Source organism: Wolffia australiana, chromosome 7 (genome assembly GCF_029677425.1).
Source record: "Wolffia australiana isolate 7733 chromosome 7, ASM2967742v1".
Classification (NCBI taxonomy): Eukaryota; Viridiplantae; Streptophyta; class Magnoliopsida; order Alismatales; family Araceae; genus Wolffia; species Wolffia australiana.
The window spans coordinates 4,114,944-4,127,832 of record NC_135841.1 but is presented as its reverse complement, the minus strand read 5'-3'; the positions used below and the strand labels follow the sequence as shown (position 1 = coordinate 4,127,832).

The window sequence follows — 12,889 nt, the reverse complement described above, 5'->3', positions numbered from 1 at the left end:
TCTCCATTGAATAACAAACATAAACTTCCCTGATGTTTATTCGCAACTCTAAAATATCATTCATGTAAATGTTCAAACAGTCAAACCCAATATACAATGGTTCTTAACACATTGACGTAATTTTTTGCTTGATTTTGTAAGCTATTTTCTTTTATAAGGCCAAAAAATGCAAAACTAAATACATACGACCACTTGTGAATCAAGAACTCTAGTTTTGAGAGTTCTGCAATACTCTTATATTTTACATTTACCGGGTAGTCAAGGTTTGTCTTTCTTCATAACCACGAATACTAAGTAGAAGTTCACTAAAGAATAATGAATTTTCCTTCCTCATAATTTACTTTGTTGATAAGCTTCTAAGTTAATTATATATCAGAGGATTTACAAATTTTGACCATACTGACCCTATATGTACTTCCAACTTATTCAAATAACTTTCTACGAACAGTAAATTTCTAAATGATTATCCGTGAAACTCTAATCAATTCTTTTTTCTTAGTGACATTCATTCTTTAGAGCAATGGATTTGGAAATACATCAAAAGTAAATACTACAATTTTTTATCTGAGTCAAGGATTGAAAGACAATACAAATGTTACATCCTACTCTATTGAACCAAACAATTCTCTTATTTCACCAATTAACATTAACTAGAAATAGATAATTAAACTAAAGATAGACCATTTATTGAAGTTTTTAACTTGAAAAAAAATAATTGAGAGATACTTTCTTGGTCTGGCAACAAACGCCACATTCCTAATCTCTCGGAAACCCACATTAACCATTGTATATTTGAAATGTTCTTGCCCACACTCAACACATCGTTCTCCAATTTGAATGACTTGAAGACAAAGCAACAGAATGATCATGGACCTCTCTTGAAGCTATTGATCTCAATCTGATACAAGTAAAGCTGAAAAGCCCATCCACTAGACATGACTGACCAAACTCGCCAGGATCTGGTTCAGATCTTTTGGCCATAAGCAACACTTCAAGAAATTCAAGGAATTAATATGAGACTCCTCATAATAACCTCATCTACGTTTGATCCACTGTTATATGTCATTTCTTGTTTGGCCTACATTTTTGGAAGCTGATCCATTCTATGTGCCAGTTTGAATCTGCAACAAAGACGCAGGAATGATTATATAAGCATTTCTATCACTAGTAAAAAAACAAAGAAACTGAGTTTGCTCCAAAAGCTGGAGTAAGGGGAGTCTGCACCTGAAATTGGGATCTTCTTGAAAACCTGGTTTGTATCTTGATCTTCTCAACAAATTAGATGAAGAGAGAGAAAAAAAGAATGCGAGAGACTGGATGGTTAGGCCATGTGGACTCTGGAGGATAAGGAGGTTTCAAGGCGGTGGCCGGGGGGCTCTGTGAGATACTGTCTGTGATTCAAGTAGGCCTCGAGCTTGCTGATAATCCGGTGGACATCTGGATCGGATTGGGACCTCCTCAGGGCCGGCATGAACCGTTGGTTGATGGTGTTGATTAGCTTCACAAACTGGCCTCTGTATCTTTTGAACAGCGCGAAGCCCGCCATCTGAAATTAGAAAAAAATGGAGGTTAAGAGTGGTAGAAATGGATGAAAGGATGGGAGGATGATGTGTGTCGTCATTGAAAGACGGACGGACTGATGGATAGATGGATGGATGGACTGACAGATTGATAGATTGCCAGAGAGATAGACAAACAAGCAGATGGATGATAGATGGAAGGACTGATGGAGGACGGATTGTCAGAGGATGTATGGATTGATGGAAGGTCAGACGGATAGAGGGACTTTTGGATGATGGTTTTATTGGCTCGCAGATGCATGGATGGACAGATGGATGATGGTTTTATTGGCTCGCAGATGCATGGATGGACAGATGGATGATGGTTCTATTGGCTAGCAGATGCACGGATGGACAGATGGATGATGGTTTTATTGGCTAGCAGATGCACGGATGGACAGATGGATGATGGTTTTATTGGCTAGCAGATGCATGGATGGACAGATGGATGATGGTTTTATTGGCTAGAAGATGCATGGATGGACAGATAGATGATGGTTTTATTGGCCAGCAGATGTATGGATGGACAGATGGATGATGGTTTTATTGGCTCGCAGATGCATGGATGGACAGATAGATGATCGTTTTATTGGCTAGCAGATGCATGGATGGACAGATAGATGATCGTTTTATTGGCTAGCAGATGCATGGATGGACAGATAGATGATCGTTTTATTGGCTAGCAGATGCATGGATGGACAGATGGATGATGGTAAGGATGGAAGACAAAGGGATGGATGGACAGATGGACAGACATAAAGATGGAAGGCAAAGGGATGGATGGACAGATGGACGGACGTAAGGATGGAAGACAAAAGGATGGATAGACAGATGGACGGACGTACGGATGGAAGCCGAAGGGATGGATGGACAGATGGACAGATGGAAGACAGGGAGGGATGGACAGATGGACAGACGGAAAACAGAGTGACGGATGGACGGAAGACGAAGGGACGGATGGATGATCAGCTTGACAGACTGACAGGTGGATAATGGATGGATGAATAAATGGAATAACAAATGTACACATGGATGGATGGTTGAATGGATGGGTGAACACATCTATAGATGGATGGAGAGATGGACGGATGTATGTTGATGGATATCTATGAGTGCACGGATCTAATGTGACCTTCAAGAAGGCCTCTAGGGCAACAGCAGTGGATCTGGTGACTGGGAGCGTGTTGAGGAACCTTGCCAGCCAGGCCCACCCTTCTCTCAGTCCATGAGGATTGGGCACATTCCCGGCATCCGTCTGCCAGCACATCATGAATCAAGAAAAATGAAGACCAAGAGTCAATGTAGAATCATTTTCCGTTCCATGTACAGTTTTTTCAAACAAAGGAAGATCACCACAGAATAATAAAACAAAAAATGAAACTAACCTGCACCAACGCACCATACAGCTTCATGTAAGATTCAACACGATCAAGATAGCTATCAGTGCTTTCCATCTTGTCTTCTTCTTCCCGATACCCAATCAGCTTCCAATATTCCTTTGCACGGTTCATTCCCTGAAAATGAAAAAAAAAACCTGGAGTGACAAGGGAAAGAGTTACGCCTAAATTTGAACAAAATTCCCACACGATCAGACCTTGGAATATTGCACGAACTGTGGCACTGTAAACATGCAGCTCTTGTGGAATTCGGCCAGAAGATAATCCAGAGTTTCAGGAACCTGTGGGAGAAACATTTTATGCTACTTCATTTCACATTAATGGGAAGAAAGAAGAGAAAATGGTCACACATTTGCAGTGACACGGACGATGATATGGCCAACAGCAAAAGCAATGCCATCAAAGCTAGCCCCAGGATTCTCACAAAGGTCCAGCAACTGTCATTCACAAAGGCATAATTATAAGAAGCGGTATATACGTTTTATAAAATTTCTAGAAATGGACGTAAAACAACCTAAGTAAATGGTTTTTCTAAGCCACTAGACACAAGAAAAAAATTGGCAGGGTACCTTCTTCGCAAATATCATCAAGGACACAGGGTACGGGCACCGAGAGTCCCTCAGGACTTTACTTAACTCTGTCGATTTAGTTCTGCAAGGAATCAAAGACAAGACAAGGTACACTCAAAAGAGGAATCAATCTAGAATAAACTCATAAATAAAAGTCAAGGGTTGAAAAAAATGCCACAGAAATTGCAGTCCGCTATTTCAGAAGGCTCACCTAACGCTCTCAACAGTCGCTGTTAGCTGTCTTATCTGCCTGCCAATCTGCCTTTGGTACTTATCGAAATCCTGTTGATCATGATAAAGTTAATACTTAAACAAATTGTTAAGTCAATAATATCAGTCGGCAATTTTTATACAAAATAATAATAAGCTCAATCGTTTTCCACTCCAAAAAATAAGGTATCTTTTGAAGAGCATTAAGAAAAAGGAAGCCTGAGCTATGGATCAAAGAAAGAGGAAAGAGAAAGACCTTATCCCCAGAATAAAGTAATTTGTTATACAGTTCCAGTCCATTGTCATGTTTTGTGATGCGTTCTACGGCCGCTTGTTTTGCAGAATCTGCGACTTTGACAATGAAATCTGAAAAAAGAAATGGATTAATTAATATGAGCTCCGTAACATAGACCCAATAACGAAATATTACAAGGCAAATTTGGAGAATGAAACAGAGTTTGGAAGGTAAAGCTTGTATGCTGAGTAGCACTTTTAAACTCTCTGATACGTTGTTTCCAAACAACCATAAGAACATACTTCTAAGCATGCATTTTTCTTTTTATTTAAGAAAAAAATCAATAAACATTCATAAAGATAGCACCTGAAAGTGTAGAAGGCACATCTCCTTCGGGTTGTTTCTCCTGTTTCTTCTCGGTTGCTTCAGCAGGAGGAACTTTGACAACTTTTTCATCTTCCTCTCTTTTTGCCACTGATTTGGCCAACCTCTCTGCTTCCAGGGCAGCCTTCTGTCTCTCCTCTTCCTGTCTCGCAGCCTCTTGTTTAGCCTGTATTTTTGGGAATACTCCATGTACAATTACAGAGTTCTACTGATACTAATGTTTCTCAATGCCAACATAAATTCAAAGAATATTATAATTATTCAATTTTTAACAAGTAAATGAAAAATATTCAATTTCTTCAAAAAAAATGAAAAATATTTAAACGTCTCCAGATAAAAGATTTTATGGTTTACTAACCTCAGCTTCTACTTTTGCTTGATGCAATCGTGCTTCTTGAAGAGCCTTTTCCCTTTTCTTTAGCTCTTCAAGAGCAGCGTCATCTTTGATTCTCCTCTCCTCTATTTGCGATCTTTGTTCATGATCCCTTTGGATTCGTGATAGATGACTATCAAACGCTTCTGCTCTGCCATGAATATAAATGTAGTGATTCTCAAATTTATGGGAACAAAATCAAGAAAAAATACCACCACAAAGAGCTAAAACATAATTTTGAGCAAATGAATCACAAAGCAATCAAATTTAACATGGGTATATAAGACATGAGGAAAAATACAATAATAGCGCATTACATCTTCCTCTGATACTGCTTGTCCATTCGCCTATCCATCTCCCTCCTTATCTCCGTCAGTTTATCAAGCTGAGTAATAGCAGACAACGATCTACAATTTTCGCCTTTTAGCTCTGCCTCCAAAGCAAATGCCTTTTTCCTAATTTCCTCCTGAAAGTTCCACAATTACAGGGAAGCATTTATACGCTTTCAGAAAGTATGAATAAAAAAGGAGACCATGTAAGTATACAATTTCTAGTAATTTTGAAGTAAAAAATGGACACGGATCTGAACTAAAGTAAAATAAAATGGTAAAAAAATATAGCGCAATCCATATTTTAGGATACGAGAAATGTACGCTGGAATCCTCAGTTTTATTTGCAACATGAAGAAACATATTCAGCACCAACTTTTTTTATTAATTTTCATTACATTTATCGGTCAAAGTAATCAATATATAAAGTGGACTCGCAGAGTAACAGATTTCAAATTTCACGTCTCCTCTTGGTAAATTTTGCCTCGTGACATTGTAAAACTAACTAGTGGTCTGAACACTACTTCTGAACATTGATAAAAAAAAAATTGGCAAGGGATAAATAAATAACATATGCTCTTAATAAATATGTTTCAAAAAAAAATATGAGTCCCTCAAGTACAAAAGGATTCAGTCACAACACGGCACATGAAATATGTATAGACCAATGAAAGAGGACCCCTGAAAAGACCCTGGGATATTGCAGGCCTTCGCTCTTGATGCTAGGGTTCGGCACATCCTCATGATGGTAACATTATGTGACATTGATGTAGGTTGACGGCTTGCTGAGGATTTTGTCAACATCATTGTCCATGTTGATGGGTTTAAACTTGGAGGAGTCAAGATATGCAGGATGTGGAAGCGGTTTCCAGGACGTGAAGTATTTTTCATGGTTTTAGAGTAGGTTGAATAGTTCTACTTTGTTGGTTTTCGAGTGTGAGGCAGAGAAGGAAGTTAGAACTCTCCTTTGAATCTCCTATAAGTAGGTGTATGCCCATGTATGACTTTTAATGCAGTTTGGACGTTCTCCCTCTCCTTAACCACTTCTTCATGCATGTGTCTGATAGGGTTCCCGTGACTCTCGAGGGCATTTCGGCATAATTACCTTTACGTTCCTTTAAATAGCACAGCCCTCCTTCAGGGGAGGGCAGATGGGAAGTAATATTGAGTGATTGTTTTCCCTTCTCTCCTCTCGTCTTGCCCAAGCTCTATCCTCCTCTACGGTCCCCGTCTTCGTGACCGCCTCTCCCTCACCGCGTCTTCAGGCGGCTCGTCCCCGGCCCATCCCTACCTCCTCAGCTCGGCCTTTCCCCCCCACCATTCCCGTTCTTCTCTTACCCCCGGGAACCTCTCATCCTCTCCACTCTCCTTGGACTACAATCTTGAAATTGTATTACGATTTGGGGTGATTTACATTGCCCAAGATACGATTACGAAGCGGAATCGTATCAGTGTCACGATCTAAATTCTTGAACCAAGAATCAATGAATAACAAAGAAACTCCGTCCACAATAGATTCCACGAATTCCATCTCTCGATGCTATCAAGAAGAGAAGGTGAGGTAGCAACAGTTGAGATGCAGAAAGTGACCAAGAGTGCAGAATGAGAATCCAGCAGATAGAGATAGTGAGGGGAAACTTAATGAGTCTCCTCACGATAGATGTCAACGTCAGACCAAATCAACCCTCGCTCGTCCAAGGTTAGGAGTATTCAATCTCCCCCCCAGAAGTCAGCTAAGTCTATTTTTTACTGAAATATAAAGGGGATGATCATCTGAAAAACCCATGACCTTCCTAGTAGAGTCATACAGGCCCATCTCGGCAAATCCAAAACAAGATCAAACTCACCTTTCTCCAACCATTGTCTGAGGAAACCACGGTGCCTTAAGTCCTTCCAACTCATGGGTAGAAGCAGCGTCGGTTGAAGCCTCCTGCCCCTAAATAGCACAAGATGGCCCATAGAGCTGCCAGTACCCGACTGCCTTCTTCTTTCCTTCTTCACCCACAGTTCTGGATTTAGCCCCAATACGCCTATTCATAAGTGATGTCCACCCTTATTATCCCGCAGCTGGCCCAAACCATGCGACCAAAAGGGCACTCAAAAAATAGGTGTTAGCAATCTTCTTCCCCTCTAGAGCGTTATAGACATTCCGACGATGTATCTGGGTATAGCTTTTTACAAAATGCTCGTGTCATTAGTCTTCTCCATTATAGCAGCCATCTGAAAATCATTACCTTTGTCAGCAGAAGATGCATTGCCCTTACAATTATTGTTGTTTTTAGTTTACTGTTTTTTGTTTATCTGTAAATGTGGGCTCCATATGTAAGGCGCCCACTGACTCACTAATCCGCTAGCTCCCTTATATGGGTCCGGCCCATTTATTTGTAAGTCTCCGGGTTTTAAACCAGAGAAACCCTAGGAATGAAGTAAGAAGTTTCGTTGTGTTTTCTCTCTCGTTCTGACTGGCGGCTAGGTCAACTGCCGACCAGCCATGGAATCTGCTAACAACCTTCAACAGGACTTTTTGCTGCCATATGAATCTACATGCCTGGATGGTTGCCTGTGCTCCTCTCGCCCCTCTTGGATCTTTGCATATGCCCTCTAGACCCAAAAAGGACCATTTACCCATGTCCTACCATCTTGTTCCCACCCTTTGGACCTAATTGGACTAGGGACTGCTGCATGCCAAGGAATTCTACAACCCCAAGGCACCACGTAAGATGGGGTTCCATGCTCCATCCCTATAGTCCTGAACCTGGGCATTGGGGCTCCGTGTGAGTGCGTATAAACGAGGGAATACCTCACACAAGATCCATCGTGGCGACCATGCATCCAACCAATGCTGAAATACTAGGTCATCCCCTAACTTGGCAGAGAAGGAGTATCAATGAATACTTCTCAACTTGGAACTCAAGAATTCACCAAGAAATCATCAATGTAAGTCTGGATTCGAATTGAGGAAGAGTAAGATAAGAAGAGTAGTAATGAACAATCTAAGAGACAGCTCCCCCTTCCGCGGCGAAGCTACCTCCCTCCAGATCAGCAGACCAACTCCTGCTGCTCCAGCCTTTTCTGACAATTGTAACCGTCAGCCTCTGTTTTCAAGAAAAGCCCGATGCCTCCCTCCTTCATTTCTTCTATATTTATAGGGGTTTGTCCCCCCTTGGTCATGTTTTGCGGTCAAAGGGCTGTTGACCGGCTCGCTTCTTGTACCTTCTTTTATACTTCTTCAAAAAGAACATATCACATAACCATGGGAAGATCTGCCAAGGTCCTTGCCAAAAGGACGATGCCTCTTAGAACGGAGCCACTTTTCTGTCCCATTTCATCTCCCTACCATAGAAGCCCAGCAGGAAATGAAAGTATGGTCATCCCCTGGATTCATAACCCTATCCAACCATTATGTTGGCAACTCTGTGTTCATATTCTGTATGTGTAAGACCCCCAATCCTCCAATTTTAGTCGGCCGACACGCAATGTCTCATGCAGCCATCGTTAGCCTATGGCTTTGTTCCGGCCCAGATTATCTCCATAAGAAGCATCTCATCATGCTTTCTAGTCTCTTCCCAATTCCCGCTGGCATCTTGAATACTGAAAGATGAAAGATGGGGATGGCTGATAACACTGATCGCAGCAGCACTAGAGGTTTCCCCCTCGATAACACCTTAGCCTGCCATCTCTCCAGCTGTCATTCAACCTTCTCTATAACTGGTCGCCAATCTGATTTAGTCATCCTCCCCCTCTTCAATGGCAGGCCCGAATATCTCAGCAGAAGTCTCCCAATCATTGCTCTCAATACCTCTGCACAATGATTCTCCTCTTCTTGGGATAACCCACTTCCCAAAAAGGCTGATTTGGCCCGATCATTTGTAAACCAGGCCGGTAAATTTGGCCTGATCATTGACCATGACATTTACCAGGGTTGACAAGTTTTTCACTAAAATTTTACTAGGTTGAGGGCTGATATTGAAGGACAGTACCAACCATATGTGATATCGGTCATCATCAATGCCAAACATCAATGGTGGCCTCATCAATGTAATTAATCAACCACTCTAAAATTTGCCAACATCACTGTTAATGTCGACAAGGTTCAATGATGTTGACTTTGACAAGACCCAAATCTTACTTCATTTCCTTTGTGCAAAATTGAAACATCTTAAGTTAATTGAGGAATTTAAAAAGTGACACCAGTCATTTGAGAACATCTTTAAGAAAATTATCTTCCTTAAGTGCTTCAATCGTAGGGTTATAGAGGCCATTCCAGGGAATATGAAATGGTTAAAATTACAATAACAGCAAAAAATTAGTAAAAGGAGCTGAAGTAATTTATGATTGTCAATGTGTGTAAAAAGGTGTACCTTAATTCTTTGCTGGTGTTCTCGTTCCAACTCCTTCAAGAGTGACTCGGTTAAATTGGTTTTGTCCATAAGAGCAATTGGAGACTGTTCGAGATATAATTCGCCCTCAGAAGCCTCGGAATCACTGGGTAAGAAAACACGGTTGAATTACAAGTCATTATGACACTCACTGATAATGTTGAAGAAAGAGGAATATTGCCACTGGAAATACTTTTGTTCAAATAGACAATCAGGGACACAATAGCAGTAACATCTGAAGAACTCTAATATGTGGGAGTATAACGAGGCATTTGAGAATTTCATTTACGCTATAAAATGCAAAGTCAATGCAGAGTAAAGGAGAGGATTGGCATCTCAATATAACAAAATTTAGTTAATTATGACTCAAATTTGCTGACCTGAAATCTGAGTCCGGGCATGAGAAACGCGTGCCTGCTCTTGAGGATTTCATGTAAATTTCTTCCCCCTCTTCATGGTAATCATCGATATCTTCATCAGTTATGCAGATGACGAAAGCTTTGCCGTGGTGCACAGCATTCCTTTTTTTATTTTTGCCCTCGTCCCTGCCAAACCAACATCAGTAAGAGATCGCCGATTATCAGAAAAACAGGAAGAAATATCATCAAACACCTAAACTGCATTGCGCTTGAGAGTGGGGAGGAAGAAGGAGGCAGCATGCCCTTGATTGAAACTGAATTGAGCTCTGAAATGAGCGAATCCAGTGTCCAGCACGGGTCGGGCTCTAGCGACAATCTCCCACATAGTGCGGGGTTCTTGGCTACCGGTGGCTTCAGTTCGATAAAACCCCTGCAAAGAGGTCGCAGAAGGAACAAATGGCAATACATGTCTCAAAATATAAGTGGAATGAAACCGAATCACAGATTCAATCACTTGCATCTCAAATGAAAACCATTCACTTGCAGCAGTCTATACCATCTCAAGGCGATGAATTTTCCGAGAGATGAATGGAATGAAACCAAAATACAGAACAAATCACACATATAAGACGCAAATTTCTAACATCTAACGCGGAACGCGTTCAAGACGCGCCAATTCACGCATATAAGACGCAAATATCTTACATGTAAACCCCAAAAGCAGGCTTCCTGCTGCAATTTACACAATCTTATACACAGAATAACTGGCCCTCCTTTGCTGATCCTTCAAACAGATCAAGTAATCTACTCAAGAACAGCCCGCGCTGCGATCCGTCGCCTGCTTACACTCTCAGAAACCCTAGCGAGAAGCATTGCCAATTTGAGCGGAAAATTGAAGCAGTGGATGATCGAAGAAATCGCCACCTTCCGCAGAGCGAGAAGAAGGCTGCCTCTTTGTAGCCGTTGGCGGTTTTCCTGATGTAAATATATCTAGTATATTCCATCCAATTTTGATATGGCTATTCAAATTATTGTCTCCAAAATTACATTCACGTATAATAATAAACTCGCATGGGTAATCAATTTAGGGTTCTACAAGATCCTAATTCTACATTTTCATGGATTTGGTTTTGATTTGTTCAAGATGATGATGACAGTGATGATGGTCGGGATGAATGATGATGATGATGGTGGTGGTGATGATGATGATGATGATGATGATGAATGATGATTGATGATGATGATGGTGGTGGTGATGATGATGATGATGATAATGAATGATGATTGATGATGATTGATGATGAATGATGACGATGATGATTGATGATGATTGATGATGAACGATGATTGATGATGAATGATGATTGATGATGATGATGATGATGAATGATGAATGATGAAGGACGAAGGATATTGGTGATGATGATGATGATTGATGATGATAATGCATGCTGAATGATGAAGGATGTTGGTGATGATGAATGATGAATGATGAAGGATGTTGGTGATGATGATGAAGAATGGTGAATGATGAAGGATGAATGTATAAATTTTCAGTGTATTATATACAATAAAAGCTCCCCTTTTATCTAGTATAATGACAAGAAAAATTGAGCTTTTCTCTATAACTGTACACTGAAATGAGCGGATAATGATGAATGATTAATGATGTTGGTGATGATGAATGATGAATGGTGATGAATGATGAACGATGTTGGTGATGATGATGAATGATAAAGCATGTTGGTGATGATGAAGGATGGATAAATCGTTATATGTATGAATCATCTCAAGAATGAATTCGACATTGCCTAGTGATTGGTGAATGGCCAGGTGAAGCAACAAATATTTGCACTTAATGATCAAGTTTAACTCTTTGCTTAAACGGATGCAATGAATGATAGATGAACAGATGATAAGTATGACTTAGTGTTAGGCCCCTAACTAGGCGGCATCCCTGCCCAGAGGCTTGCGTGCTTATTGGGAGGGCGTGTTCACATATTGGCTCATGATATTTAACGATTGAGTCCTATTTAGTGTGATGATGCAGCGTGCACACTAAGGGTGGGGACACCCAACCCTGATCTTTCAGGACATTGCCCATGCAGTGGTAACACACTATGGATGGTGCGCGTGCGCGTCGGCACTCTGTGCGGCAGATCAGGGTGACCCGCGCGCACTGGAGTATGTGGGCTGGCGAGGGCGTTCGTGCGTGAAAGGGCGCCAAGCGTCGCAAGCGCAAGGGATGCGCAGGTCAGGCGGCAATGCAGCAGTGTAGCGCACGGAGCTGTGCAGGGAGCCGCGCAACTGCGGGCAGACATCGTGCGCATCGCATAGCCAGGGCACGAGGCGGGAGACATCTTGGGGCATAGTGAGCGCAAAGTGAGTACCGAGATGGCTTGAAGCACGTGGTGCCCTCGGGGGTAGCGTTGGGCAGGCGGCGCCCAGCTTGAGGCACCGAGCATGGCGGCGCCTGAGCGGATAGCGCGACATGTGTCAGCGCGGTTGCTAGTGGCATGTGTGATCGCCCAAGGCTGGGGTGGTGTGTGTGATCACCATGTCCATGGGCGCTGTGCGCCTGACCCGGGGCATGCGTGTAGCTGGAGGGCCGGCAAGGGCGCGTGCGGGGTTTCGGGTCTCAAGGCGCAGGAGCGCCCCTACCAAAGTGCATGGCGCCTCATCTCATTACTTCGGTATCACCCCTCATCTTCCCCATGTAATGCCTATGATGGCAATGTAACCTTGATGGCGACCACGACAACACACATTTATCGGACGTGCCTCCACCTTCATACAAGAAGTCTAGCATCATGACATGTCACCAACACCAACTTCAGAACTGTCCTTTGACGTGACACGTTGACACGTCGCCAACGTCGATTAATATTAGGTTTTAAATTAACGGTTATCTTATTTTCTCTTTCCTCCAAGGCCTATACATAGGCCAATGCTGTGAGAAATACTTGGTGATTTCCTTTGGAATTGAAGTTTTCTTCTTCTAAGAAAATTTTGCCCTAGCCTCTGACCGCCGCTGCTGCCGCCACATTTTGCCGCTATCGCCGTTGAGAGGAGCCCCCCCACCTACTTCTTCGCCT

General features: G+C 42.0%; 1 protein-coding gene across 2 annotated transcripts; it reads right to left on the bottom strand.

The window, feature by feature from the left end:
* Positions 1–762: 762 nt before the first annotated feature.
* On the bottom strand, positions 763–10,761 carry GLE1 (nucleoporin GLE1-like protein). 2 transcript variants are annotated; one of them, XM_078578773.1, is made up of 16 exons: positions 10,500–10,761; positions 10,048–10,224; positions 9,816–9,980; positions 9,418–9,541; positions 5,045–5,193; positions 4,713–4,878; positions 4,337–4,520; positions 3,992–4,101; positions 3,737–3,807; positions 3,526–3,607; positions 3,307–3,393; positions 3,154–3,237; positions 2,945–3,073; positions 2,692–2,814; positions 1,225–1,546; positions 763–1,121 (listed from the first exon to the last, which is right to left on the bottom strand). In XM_078578773.1, coding segments are annotated over exons 1-15 (1,878 nt in total). In that variant the 5' UTR covers positions 10,502–10,761; the 3' UTR covers positions 763–1,121; positions 1,225–1,321. The 2 variants fall into 2 exon arrangements, with proteins under 2 accessions (XP_078434899.1, XP_078434898.1); XM_078578772.1 differs by lacking the exon at positions 10,500–10,761 and having other exon boundaries at positions 10,048–10,486.
* Between the last annotated feature and the right edge of the window lie 2,128 nt (positions 10,762–12,889).

Coding starts and splice junctions, on each gene's coding strand:
- GLE1 (XM_078578772.1), bottom strand. CDS start 10,262: ATGTATTGCCATTTGTTCCTTCTGCGACCTCTTTGCAGGGGTTTTATC. Junction 5,194..9,417: donor AACACCAGCAAAGAATTAAG/GTACACCTTTTT, acceptor TGGAACTTTCAG/GAGGAAATTAGGAAAAAGGC. Junction 3,238..3,306: donor TCGTCCGTGTCACTGCAAAT/GTGTGACCATTT, acceptor TTTCTCCCACAG/GTTCCTGAAACTCTGGATTA.